This window comes from Pongo abelii, chromosome 18, assembly GCF_028885655.2.
Source record: "Pongo abelii isolate AG06213 chromosome 18, NHGRI_mPonAbe1-v2.0_pri, whole genome shotgun sequence".
NCBI lineage: Eukaryota > Metazoa > Chordata > Mammalia > Primates > Hominidae > Pongo > Pongo abelii.
In genome coordinates, this window is record NC_072003.2 from 30,396,457 (window position 1) to 30,410,279 (window position 13,823).

General features: G+C 41.4%; 1 protein-coding gene across 3 annotated transcripts in view; it reads right to left on the reverse strand.

The window, feature by feature from the left end:
- Window positions 1-13,602, reverse strand: part of NSMCE1 (NSE1 homolog, SMC5-SMC6 complex component) — a 43,218-nt gene extending 29,616 nt beyond the window's left edge. For 2 of the 3 annotated variants that reach the window (XM_054533055.1, XM_063717062.1), the window contains exons 1-2: window positions 13,486-13,602; window positions 2,217-2,363 (exon numbers count right to left, since the gene is read on the reverse strand). In XM_054533055.1, the coding sequence (XP_054389030.1) occupies window positions 2,217-2,352 (136 nt within the window). In that variant the 5' untranslated portion in view covers window positions 2,353-2,363; window positions 13,486-13,602. 3 annotated transcript variants of the gene reach the window in all.
- Between the last annotated feature and the right edge of the window lie 221 nt (window positions 13,603-13,823).

Genomic DNA, 13,823 nt, shown 5'->3' on the forward strand with positions numbered 1-13,823 from the left:
ATAACATCCCCTTTCAATACAAAAGTCTCTCACCAAAGATCCTTCTCTGCTGGTACAACTGCGGCACATCTACTTTCACCACGGGGATGATTCTCAAACCTAAAACTGTCTCTCTCACTCTCTGCTTTGAATACTTCAAGAGGTCCACACTGTCCGCAGAAGTAAAAAGCCATTACTATGGTGTATAGGGTTCTTCATGATCTACAAACCTACACACGAAAAGAATGTATTCTCTTCCCACACATCATATATTCTTGTCTAGGGTTCCCAGTGTAGGTTATCAGTAGGTCAATTAGGTTTGGATACACAGAATTAAACACAGTTCAACGGGCTAACTTGTTCCTGGCATTACTGAGCTCCCAGAACTCCCCATGGAACACCTCCATGGACCAGTGCTCTGGAGAATGCAGATGCTACTCTCCAGAGACTTCAAACTGCTTCTTCTCTGTCTAACACGCCACCTTCTTTCATTCCTCCTTCCTTTGCACACCTTGAAAGAATATTTGTTTCTGTTCTGTCTCCCCCTTCTTATTCCCGTTCACTGCTCACCTCTCTGGGATCAGGCTTTGAACTCTAACATGCTGCAGAAACTGCAGTGCTCCAAATGTGGCACCTACCTTTTCTCATGTCCCTTCACATTTTGAAAAGTATAAAACGATGTTCATCACCTTTGAATGCATTTGCATGCAAAGGCATAAAAGTGGCTGGGAAGAAGATGTAATGCACTCATGAGGTGTTTGCCTTTGGGGACAGGAGGGACACCTTTTCTGGTGTCCCTTCGCCCTTTCACAGCTCACTGCAAGGAGCTACAGGATCCCTGTGGACTAAGAATGAAAGCATCTTTTTGCTTTTTTGTGTGTCCCTTCACGTGTGTGTACTTGCTCCCTGTGTACCTGTACACGCCCTTTCTCACACCTCTTGGCTTGGCTCACTTCTATGTCATTTTTTTATCTTTTTCTTTTGAAAATTAAAAATACAGAGAAAGGCAGAATAAGGCAGAACAAAAACCAAACACCTGCATTCCCATTCATCAGAGGTGACAACCATTAGACTACACTAATTAATGTCATGTTGTTAGGCTAATAATGTCACGTTGGCTTCAAGACTTTTCTTTTTAATAAAAGAACATAAGAGGATAAAAGTGAAGGGTCCTGTGATCTCTGCTGACAGCCCACTCCCACTCTGCTTCTCCTCACAAGCACCTCACAAGTGTCCTGCGTCTTCTTCTGGTCCACTTTTATGCCTTTACATGCAAATGCATTCATAACCAATGAAAATCATTTTGTACTTCACAAAAAAACAACATAATCACATCATACAATAAGCATAACTCATCACCTTTGTCACTGCATAAAATCTAATCAGTAAGATCTACCCATATTGGCACACAACTCAACAATATCTGCCAATGCTAATTCAACTGATCTGTCAACACTGATTCTACTGTTTCTTCCGCCATCTCCAGTTACTTAGAACTTAGCACCAGGCCCTGTCTCCAAGGGCTTCTTATTTGCCCCTCCCAGTGGCTCCGTAAGATGCCCCAAATACCTTCAGCTGACACAGGGCAGGGACACACTCTCCAGGTCCGGCCCAGTCTAAGGCTGTGCCCTTAAGTGTTGTGCTAAGCTCCCCCATTTTTTTGTTTTATAATTTATTTTCTTTTTTTTTCAAATAAAAAAAATAGAGAGGGTCTTGCTACATTGCCTAGGCTGGTCCCAAACTCCTGGCCTCAAGCTATCCTCCCACCTTGATTCCCAGAGTGCAGGGAAACAGCATGAGCCACCGCACCCAGCCAAGCTGTCCTGTGTCCATCAATAGCCCACTAGGCACTGTCTCTGCACTAGGTGTCTTGTACATACCATGTCTCTCAATTCCCTGAACTACGCACTTACTTATGTGTTAAGTACAATTACTATCCTCACTTTACAGATACAGAAACTGAGGCTGGGGCAGGTCCTGGAGGCTTGGTGTGAACCACAACGATACAGCTTTAGATTCTAAGTTTTTATCCATGGGGCTAAATGTCAGGTTTACTTGGAAAAAAAATAAAAGTGGAAGATGAAATTACAAAGATGGGCCCGTGTAAAGATTGTGAAGAGGCTTGAATGCTCAGCTCAGGAGTACCGGTTAACAAGTTACATGGTATTGTACCTATGTCACTGGTCCCTGATCAACACAGCACCAGAGTGCCCTGGGAACAGGGAAATGGTACTCACGGTCATGGACCTTGTAGCAGTGCCTCTGCAAGCGCTTCACGTCCCATTCCTCTAGCACGCCATGGGTCATCAGCAACTGGAGGAAGCGCCGGTGGACATCAGTCATGACGCCCATTCTCCTTGTGCTGCCCTGCATGTGGGAACGAACTGAAAAGGAAGTAAATGACACTAGTCATCCCCAAGCACATCAGAAGCAATGTCCTGGGTCTTGTACTAATTTACATTAACAAATATAAATTTGCTATCATTTTTAAAAGTCATTCTTCATGCTGATTACTACAAAGGTGAGAAGAAGAACACGAGTCACAGCAAATCAGGACTGGGCAGTGGTAAGAGGTGTGGATTCTGGAGCTAGAATGCCGGGATTCAGGGCCTGGCTCTCCCACTTACTAGGCGTGTGAAATTCAGCAACTTAGTCCCCACAGGCTTCGGTTTCTGATCTCTAAAGTGGGACTAATGATAGAAATGTCCTCTGCAGAATTGCTACGGAGATTAGATGGATTAATACATGTAATAGCCTGATAACACAGTAAGCACTAAATAAGTCTGAGCTATTTTTACTATTAGGCAATTCTGGGTCTAACCCTTGGCTGAGCCTTTTTACCAGATCTATGGCCTTGGAGAAATTGAGCAGAGGCCCCGTTTTCTCACCATAAAATTATAATAAAGTTCATTACTGAGAGAACTACTAGTAAACACTAATAAATGTTAGTTTCCTCCTCTCCCCAAACCGCTAATAAAACAACTATCATGGCAGGACTTCAGACTATTTTCTAAATCTCCTGCTCGCTAACAAAATGGGATCTTTCCGCAAACCACAAAGATCACAGTTAATAAAACTATTCCACAAGCCCTGATCCAAACGCTGGCTACTGCCATGGAGCACGCAGTGCAGGGGCTAAGAATGTGAATTTGGAACTAAACAGGAAGCACTGAGACCAGAAAGTCCCAGATCTGCCTGATCCTAAGAATTTCCTAATGTGCATTTTAACAATACAGATTCCCAAACCCTTTCCTGGATGTTCTGACTGCAGTGGGTCCTGGAATTCTGAGGTGTTTACATTCATTTTAGGTGGTGTCAAGATCTGACAAGAAGTTCACTGGTGCCTTGGGCAAATACAGCACGCAAACATTTTTAGCTAACAATGCTCAGCCTCCCTAAGGCCTAGTCTTTTCATCTCTAAAACTGGGAAACTACTAGCTATCTTAAAGGCATAGAGGAAGCCTAAATGAGTCACAACTACCAAAGGCTTGCAAAATACCTGGCACATAAGAGATCCACAAGACTGCTAATTACTGTTCTTTTGTTCTTTTTTTTTTTTTTTTTTTTTTTTTTTTTTTTCTGAGATGGAGTCTCGTTCTGTTGCCCAGGCTGGAGTGCAGTGGCGTGATCTCAGCTCACTAAAACCTCTGCCTCCCAGGTTCCAGTGACTGTCCTGCCTCAGCCTCCCAAGTAGCTGGAACTACAGTGCCCGCCACCATGCCTGACTAATTTTCGTATTTTTAGTAGAGACGGGTTTCACCATGTTGGCCAGGCTGGCCTCGAACTCCTGACCTCAGGCGATCCACCTTCCTCAGCCTCCCAAAGTGCTGGAATTACAGTGTGAGCCACCACGCCCGACCAGTGCTGTTCTTTAACAACATCCTCAACTGGACCTCAGGGCTGAGAAAATGCACCATCTCATAACCAGTTCCTCCAATTGCCTGCTAGAAAAACATCCTCCATCTCACCAAATCTGCACCTTAACAAAGCCTACATTAGACTCATCCTCTCCTTCTACCTCCTTAGCCCCTTTCCTCTCCCAAGTCCTTCTTTTTGCAAATCCTCTGGTGTGGACGGTGCAGTCCACACAATCATACCACACACCTGAGCATCGAACTCTGGTCCTCCTCTCCTTAAACCTCAAATTCAGCCAGTCATCAACTTTATTTCCTATCACTAGGGCCATTCCATGTCAATGTACTTAGCACCCCCGTATTTGCCAGTGGTTGTTCTGGGCACAGGGTTAGAATGTGCTAGGCTAAAAAAAATGGACTTCTAGCCTGCAAACGAAGGATCTCTACAAACTAAGGGTCTTGGAGCAGGAAGATGGTGTTGCCCAGCTGTGTTTTAGGAAGATTATCCCCTTTGGCATCATGGAGGTGTAGAGGAAAGAAATGGGAGGCAAAGACTTCAGAAAGCAGTCTCCTAAAAGGATCCTACAAAAGGGGATGAGGTATCACCGAGGCTTGGCAGTGGGGACAAATGATATGTATCACTGCCATTGTGATCCCATCAAATCTCAAGCAGAATAAACTCTAAAATATCCACCTAGGTACATCCCAGTAAAAGCACACAATACCAGAGATTAAACGCAATCAAAGAAAAAGTCAGATGACTTCTAAAGAGCAACAAGTAGACTGCCATCACGATGGCAACAATGGAAGCCGGTCACAGTGGAAACATATCTTCTATGCTGGAAGGGGGTGTCTCAACAGAGAATTCTATAACGAGCTGAAGACTGAGGGTAAGACAAAAACATTTCCAAACAACAAAAAACTGAAAGAGCAAGTGACCAGCAGATGCTCCCTAAAGGAAATTCCGAAGCACACAGTTCAGGAAGAAAGAAAGGGATACAAGGTGGAAGGTCTAAAATGCAGGGAAGAATAAAGAGCAAAAACAGTTGGTAAATATGTGGTTAAATCCAAGTTAACTGCATAAAACAGTAAAAATCAGAAGAAATGCTTCTATCTTTAAAAAAAGTTTTTAATACCATAGTAAGAAGAGTGAGGTTTTTAAAAAACTAAATACACAAAAATAACAACACAAATGGGAGGTGAGCAATCACTGGGATTAGTGTTCTAATAGCCTTGTGCTGGTCAGGAGTAGAAGCTGGACAAGAATACATTTTACATTTGCATTTTACAATTTCTAGAGTAACAACTTTTAAAAAAACAAATAGCGTATTAACTTCCAAACAGTAAAGGGGAATAATGTAATGAGAAAAAATAATCACTTAACCCTAAAGATGGCAACAAAAGAAAGGAAAAAAAAGCCAGGATAGGAAAAACAAACACAAAAAAACAAAGTAAGTCAGGAGAAATAATCCAACTAGATTAGTAATAACAATGAATAAAAATAGACTAAATGTTCCAGCTTAAAGACAAGGACTGTTAGACCAGATTTAAAACCTCATCAAATTAATAATGAATAAAATCTACCTCTATATTATAAGAGTTCCTTATAGGCTGGGCACAGTGAGCCCAGGAGTTCAAAACCAGCTTGAGCAACATGGCAAAATCCTATCTCCACAAAAAACACAAAAATTAGCTGGGCATAGTGGCACACCTCCGTAGTCCCAGCTATTTAGGAGGCTGAGGTGGGAAGATTGCTTGAGCCTGGGAGGTCGAGGCTGCAGTGAACCGTGATCACACCACTGCACTCCAGGCTGGGCAACAGAGTGAGACCTTGTCTCAAAAAAAAAGGTTGCGGGGGCTGGTTGTGGTGGCTCACACCTATAATCCTAGCACTTTGAGAGGCCAAGGCAGGTGAATCACCTGAGGTCAGGAGGTGGAGACCAGCCTGGCTAACATGGTGAAACCCCATCTCTACTAAAAATACAAAAATTAGCCAGGCATGGTGGTGCGTGCCTATAGTCCCAACTACTTGGGAGGCTGAGGCATGAGAATCGCTGGAATGCGGGAGGCAGAGGTTGCAGTGAGCTGAGATGGCACCATTGCACTCCAGCCTGGGTGACAAAGCAAGACGCCATCTCAAAAAAAAAAAAAAAAAAGAAGCTATAAAAAGAACTACAAATTAATTCCAAAGAAAGGTAAAATGAGAAAATAATAAAGGGCAGAAATTAATAAAGACTGAAAATAAGCATCTATCTAAGGTCAACGAAACGAAAATTATTCTTTGAAAAAACATAATAAAAGTGAAAAACTTCTGACAAGACTTTCCAAGAGCTAAAACTTATAAATAAACAATATTTGAAAAAAAAGGAAATTAACTGCAGATGAGACAAATATCTGCAATTAAGATACTTACAAATATTATCAATAATTTATAATAATCTGAAATTTAACTATGTAAAAAATCATAAGAAATTTATTCAAAACTAATGAATGAATTATCTGAAAACCTAAACACTCCTATAACCATTAATGACATTTTATAGAAAATCCATCTTCTCACAAAGAAAACTTCAGGTCCCAATGACTTTATCAAGAAGTTCTACCAAATAGTCTAAAAACAAATCATTTCAAATGTTACACAATCTCAGCGCCAGAAAAAAAGCAAACCCTCCCCAACCCATCTGATAAGGCTAACTTAATTTGGCCCTGAAACCTAACAAGAATGTCAAAAGAAAGGAAAATTACAAGCCAGTATCTTTCATGAACACAGCTGCAGTATGTCCTAAGCAAAATGCTAACAAACTTAATCCAGATATGTAAAAGGAATGACATATCATCACTTAGGTTTATTCCAGCAATGGTTTCACATCTAAAAATCAATCAATGTGAGTCACCACATTAATAAAGGAAAAAGCATTTTAAAATTCACACAGGGCCAAGCTCGGTGGCTCATGCCTGTAATCCCAGCACTTTGGGAGGCCAAGGCGGGCAGATCACCTGAGGTCAGGAGTTAAGAGGCTAGTCTGGCCAACATGATGAAACCCTGTCGCTACCAAAAATACAAAAATTGGTTGGGCGGGGTGGCGCGCGCCTGTAATCCCAGCTACTTAGGAAGCTGAGGCAGGAGAATCGCTTGAACCTGGGAGGCAGAGGTTGCAGTGAGCCGAGATCACGCCATTGCACTCCAGCCTGAGCAACAGAGCGAGACTTCATCTCAAAAAAACAAACAAACAAACAAAAATCACATGGAACCAAAACAGAGCCTGAATAGCCAAAGCAATCCTAAGCAAAAAGAACAAAGCTGGAGGCATCACGTTACCCAACTTCAAACTATACTACAGGGCTAAACAGCATGGTGCTGGTACAGAAACAGGCACATACACCAATAGAACAGAATAGAGAGCCCAAAATTAAGGCCACACACCTATGACCACCTGATCCTTGACAAAGATGACAAAAACAAGCAATGGGAAAAAGACTCCCTATTCAATAAATGGTGCTGGGATAAGTGGCTAGCCATATGTGAAGACTGAGGCTGGACCCCTTCCTTACAGCACATACAGGAATCAACTCAAGATGGATTAAAGACTTAAATGTAAGACCTACAACTATAAAATCCCTGGAAGACAACCTAGGCAATACCATCCTGGACGTAGGAACGGACAAAGATCTCACGACAAAGACACCAGAAGCAATCACAATGAAAGCAGAAATTGACAAATGAGATCTAATTAAACTTGAGAGCTTCTGCACAGCAAAAGAAACTATCAACAGAGTAAACAGACAACCTACAGAATAGGAGAAAATATTTGCAAACTATTTACAAGAGAAAATCAAACAACCCTATTAAAAACTGGGCAAAGGACATGAACCAACACTTTTCAAAAGAAGACATACATGTGGTCAACAAGCATATGAAAAAAGCTCAGTATCACTGATCGTTAGAGAAATGCAAATCAAAACCACAATGAGATACCATCTCACATCAGTCAGAATGGCTATTATCAAAATGTCAAAAAATAACAGATGCTGGCAAGGTTGCAGGGAAAAGGGAACCTTACATACTGTTGGTGGGAGTGTAAATTAGTTAAACCACTGTAGAAAGCAGTGTGGCAGAACTACCATTTGACCCAGCAACCCCATTACTGGGTATATACCAGAGGAATAGAAATATTCTACCATAAAAACACATGCACGGGAATGTTCACTGCAGCCCCATTCACAGAAGCAAAGACACGGAATCAACCTAAATGCCCATCAATGACAGACTGGATAAAGAAAATGTGGTACATATACACCATGGAACACTATGCAGCCATAAAGAAGAATGAGATGATGTCTTTTGCTGGAACATGGATGAAACTGGAGACTATTATCCCCTGCAAGCTAACACAGGAATAGAAAACCAAATACCACATGTTCTCACTTATAAGTGGGAGTTAAATGATGAAAACTTATGAACACAAGGAAGGAAACAACAGACACTGGGGTCTATTTGAGGGCGGAGGCTGGGAGGAGGAAGAAGAGCAGAAAATATAACTATTGGGTACTGGGCTTAATTCTTGGGTGATTAAAAAAGCTGTACAACAAACCCCTATGACGTGAGTTTACCTATCTAATAAACCTTCACGTGTACTGCCAAACCTAAGTTTTTTTAAAAAAGCATATGATCATCTTAATGATGCAGAATATACAACTGATAAAATTCAACATGTACCTACACCAAAAACAAATCTGGAATCGAAGAAAACATCTTTTATCTACTAAGTGACATCTACAAAAAACCTGCAGCAAACATCATACTGAAAAATGAAATGTTGGCAGCAATCACTTTAAAAACCAAATTGACCCAATGCAATTGAATCAATGCAATTACAGTCAAAATCCCAACAGGCTTTGTGTATGTGTGTGTGTGATTTGACAAGATGATTCTAAAAATTTACATAGAAAACACAAAGGCAAAACAGCAAAGACATTCCTAGGAGAAAATAAAGGCAGAAGGACTTGTCCTACCAGCTATAAAGACTTCTCATATTTGCTGGGCGTGATGGCTCATGCCTGTAATCCCAGCACTTTGGGAGGCTGACGTGGCAGACTGCTTGAGCCCAAGAGTTCAACACCAGCCTGGGCAATGTGGTGAAACCTTGTCTCTACGAAAAACAAAAATTAAACAAAAATCGCTGGGCATGATGGTATGCGCCTGTAGTCCCAGGTACTCATGATACTGAGGTGGGAGGGCTGCTTCAGCTCGGGATGTCGAGGCTACAGTGAGTCATGATTGCACCACTGCACTCCAGCCAGGATGACAGAGTAAGACCCTGTCTAAAAACGAACCAAAACAAAAAAAGCACTTCTTATAAAGCTAGAGTAATGAGTACAGTGTGGTAATGGTACAGAGATAGACAAATAAGACCAATCAATGGAACAGAACAGAGAACTCAGAAACGGAAAGGTATACATATATGGATACTTGATGGCAGATGAAAGCAAACTTTCCAATAAAAGGTGCCAGGAAAACTTGTTATCCATATGTAAAAAAATGAATAAAATTTGATTCTTACCTCACACTATATACAAACATCAATTCTGAAGGGATAAGGTCATAATAAGGAAAAATACTATAAGACTTTTAGACAATATAGAGAATATATTTATCACCTAAGGGTAGGGAAGATTTCTTTAAGAGATACAAAAAGTACAGGTCATAAACGAATATACTGATAAATTTGACTTTTGTTAAAATTAAGGGCCTCTATTCACCAAAAATACCAGAGAGGTGGGGGTTAGGGGATACGAACTGGAGGGTATTTAAAACAAACATAAGCTACAAAATACAAAAGATTCATATTCAGACTATATAAGGAATTCCTACAAATCAGCATGGGAAACACAACTGTAAAAGAGAAATGGGCAACAGAAATTTTAAAAAAGAGGATGCATAAATGATGAATAAATACAGAAAAAAGATGCTCAATCTCAATGTTATCAGACAAATGATTATGAAAACCACAGTGAAGGAATGTCTTAGCCACCACCAGATAGGCAAAAATTTTAAAAGAATGGCTGAGGTTGAAACTTTCATCTGCTGCTGGAAGAGTATAAATTCTTTTCCTTTTTTTTTTTTTTTTTTTTTTTTGAGACAGGGTCTCACTCTGTTGCCCAGGCTGGAATGAAGTGACAGTCATAGCTCACTGCAGCCTTGACCTTGTGGGCTCAATCGATCCTCTGACCTCAGAACCCCCTAGCAACTGTGACTACAGGCACACACCACCATGCCCAGTTAATTTCTGTATTTTTTGTAGAGATGGGGTCTCACCTGTTGCCCCAGCTGGTCTCATACTCCTGGACTCAAGCAAGCCACCCACCTCAGCCTCCCAAAGTGCTGGGATTACAGGTGTGAGCCACCACTCCAGGCTGAGTATAAATTATTGTAACCATTTCAGATAACAGTTGATATTACTAGCAAATTTGCATACCCCCAGAAATCTACTATTAGGTATTACCTTACAGAAACTTCCACATTTGCCCTAGGAAATATGTTTTTACGGAAGCATCTTGTAATAACAAAAGTCTGGCAACAGTATAAATGCCTACCAACTGAAGAACTACATTAAAACAATATAATCATCCCATAGAATTCAAATCAGCAATGAAGATAAAGTAGAGCTCCTCACATCAACACGCATACTTCTCAAAAAGATAATGTTAAGTGCAATAAGCAAGTCACACAAAATATATTTTAGGATCCTATTACATAAAATCGAAAACTCAGCAAAAGCATACATTTATTCATTAGAAATACACACATACATGGTAAAAACTACAAAGCAAAACAAGGCAACAAGTAACACAATATTCAGGGCGGTGGTTATCTTTGAGGAGGGAAGAAAGGATTCAGTGGGGGGTTTGGGGATCTGAAAATGTCTGTTTCTTAACTTGGTGGCAGGTACATGAGTGTTCATTTTATTTTTGTTCTTCAAACTTACACTTCCACACAATTGTATAGGTATGTTACATACAATGTTTTTAAATGTGATGGGCTGGGCATGGTGATTCACACCTGTAATCTCAATACTTTGGGAGGTCAAGGCGGAAGGACTGCTTGAGGCCAGGAGTTTAAGACCAGCTTGGGCAACATAGCAAGATCCACTCTCAACAACAACAACAACAACAAAAAAGTAATGTGAATATGTTAAATAACAGCCAAAATAAATGTAAATGAGAATGAGAACAGGATAGGATTGAATGCTATAATTTGGTAGAAAAGGGGTGGGAAAGTAGGAGTGGAAGAAAGACAACCATAAGTTTGTTTATGCATATTATGTCCCTTGTCTCTATGAGAAGAGACTGTAGGGAGAATGGTGGGATTAGCCATAGACATCTATTACCTACTTAAATAATTTTATTTTATACAAAAATCAGCCAGGCATGGTGGTGCACGCCTGTAATCCCAGCTACTCAGGAGGCTAAGGCAGGAGAATCGCTTGAACCCAGGAGGTGGAGGTTGCAGTGAGCCAAGATCGCGCCACTGCACTCCAGCCTGGGTGACAGGGCAAGACTCTGTCACAAAAAGAAAAAAAAAATTACTCTTTTTTTTTATTAATTAAAACAGTTTATTGGCTTTAAATGTACATCAGTAAATTTTTAAATGCTAAAAAGTTATGATAAAAGAATACAGAACCAAAACATCAAAGAAAATGAGGCTCAGCAGCATGATTTCAATATATTTTCCCAGATAGATTTTTTTTTAAGTATATGCCTTTTTATTCAAGAACAAAAACTCCTAAATTACGTTTAGAATTGAATTTTTTTTTTTTAACTAAGCCCAGAAAACGGGCTCATAAAATAAGGCACATGTGGGCAGCAAAAGAAAAAAGGAGAAAAAAATGGGAGAAAAATTGGTTTTAATCCCATGTATAACATAGGTTGGCTGGTTTTGTTTTTGTTTTAGTCAATTTAAGGCAGAATTATCTCTCTGCAACCCTGCAGATAAATCCTAGTGTTTTAGCTATAAGTTTCAAGAGTTCAGCTATACAGATAAACCAATTTAAAAAACCTTTTCTAAGGCTTTTGAAGCATTATATAAATCTTTAAAATTATTATCACCCACATTTTAAGAAATACATCTATACTTTTAAATTTATTATTAAATTAATTAAATGCATTAATTAATTAAATCAATTTATTTAAATTTAATAATTTTAAAATAGAAATGTTTGTGGAATAAGTAAATCTCAGTCACACCACTCGTGCGGGTGCTAATACAATTCCAGTGCTTCACATGCCCGACCTCATTTAACCCAAACCAGAACAACCTTATGAGCAAAGGGTCACTGACCCCATCTTACAGATGAGGAAACTGAGACTAAGAGGGCACAAGGTGACACACAAGAGTTGGTGGCAGAGATAGACGTGACCATACAACAGCACAGTTCCTGTTTTCAAGGACACTCTCTATCCAGCGAGAGTGAGAAAAGTGAGTGAACAGAACAACTACAATCCAGGTCCCTCATCTGCAACCCTCAAATCTAAAAAGGTATGAATACTAGTGGATGATCGGATGCAGGGGGGAAAAAAAAAAGTCTGAATACCAAAACTTGTTTCTTAAATTGGAAAACTTGACCTGACTTAAGGTGAGGCTATTTATGGTTATTTATCCCAACAGTGTAAATATATGCATTTTTTTTTTTTTTTTGAGACGGAGTTTCGCCCTTGTGGCCCAAGCTGGAGTGAAGTGGCACGATCTTGATTCACCGCAACCTCCGCCTCCCGGGTTCAAGCGATTCTCCTGCCTCAGCCTTCCGTTTCAGCCTCCCGAGTAGCTGGGATTACAGGCACGCACCACCATGCCCGGCTAATTTTTTGTATTTTTAGTAGAGACAGTGTTTCACCATGTTAGCCAGGCTGGTTTCGAACTCCGAACCTCAGGTGATCCGCCCCCCTCAGCCTTCCAAAGTGCTGGAATTACAGGCGTGAGCCACCTCGACCAGGTCAATATAATATATGCATATCTTCATATCTTTAGCTGTGGAAAGGGTCGTGTATTTGATTAGAAGCCGCTGCTCCAGCCCCCTCTGAGGGTGAAACCTAACATAGAACATAGGGACTTTACCTTTCCAAACTCCGAAAACTCCTCGATTTTAAACACATCTGGCCTCGGGGCTGTAACATAAGCGGCTGCGGACTTGTACAAAGTAAGAAACTCCGTACACAAAACAGAGAGCACAGAGGGCGGCGGGACAAAGAGAGTGGTCGGCAAAGGCTGTATTTTCCATAGATGTAATCACAGTTTGAATCGAATTTTGTATTTTGCTTTTTCACCTGTTACAATGAAAAGTATCTTTGCCTGTTAAATCGTAATTACGATTAAAAATATTTTTCACTAAATAGTACGATTTTTAGATGTCTCCGTGTGTGTTACGGGAGGAGATCCCAGTCCGCTGCCTTCTGCGGCCCCTCTCTGGGCCTCAGTTTCCCCATCAAGAAGGGGGAAACCCCAAGACCCCCGTCCCCGAGTTCCACAGCCCACAGGGACCGACCCCTGGGCCGGACCCCACTGCCTCTCTCGCCCACCCCACCTTCGGTCCTCCCCTCGCCTTCCTCGAAGTCCCTCTTCTTTCCCCTCTAACCCCTGACTCCCCACGTTACCCACCAGGGAGCCCAAGCGCATCCCAGGCCGCGCTAGCGGATACGGTCGCAAAGGCGGACTCTTCTTCCTTTGGGGCGGGGCGAACGCGAACGCGGCGTTCCCATTGGTGGCCTGCGGCTTATTCTCCCGTCCGTTGAGTGACGCACTTCCGGTTATCCGTTTGCGCCATTGCCCTGGTGTTTCCGCCTGGTGGGTTAAATCCCAAATTACGCCCGCTCTCGATCCTTAATAATGGGAAGGGGCTTCCACTTGTCGCCCTCTGCCTCCTGCACCTCAGTGACTTCCCTGACCAAGGAGGAAGAATCGGCGTGCAGCCTTTGCTTCCCTCAATGGCCACGATT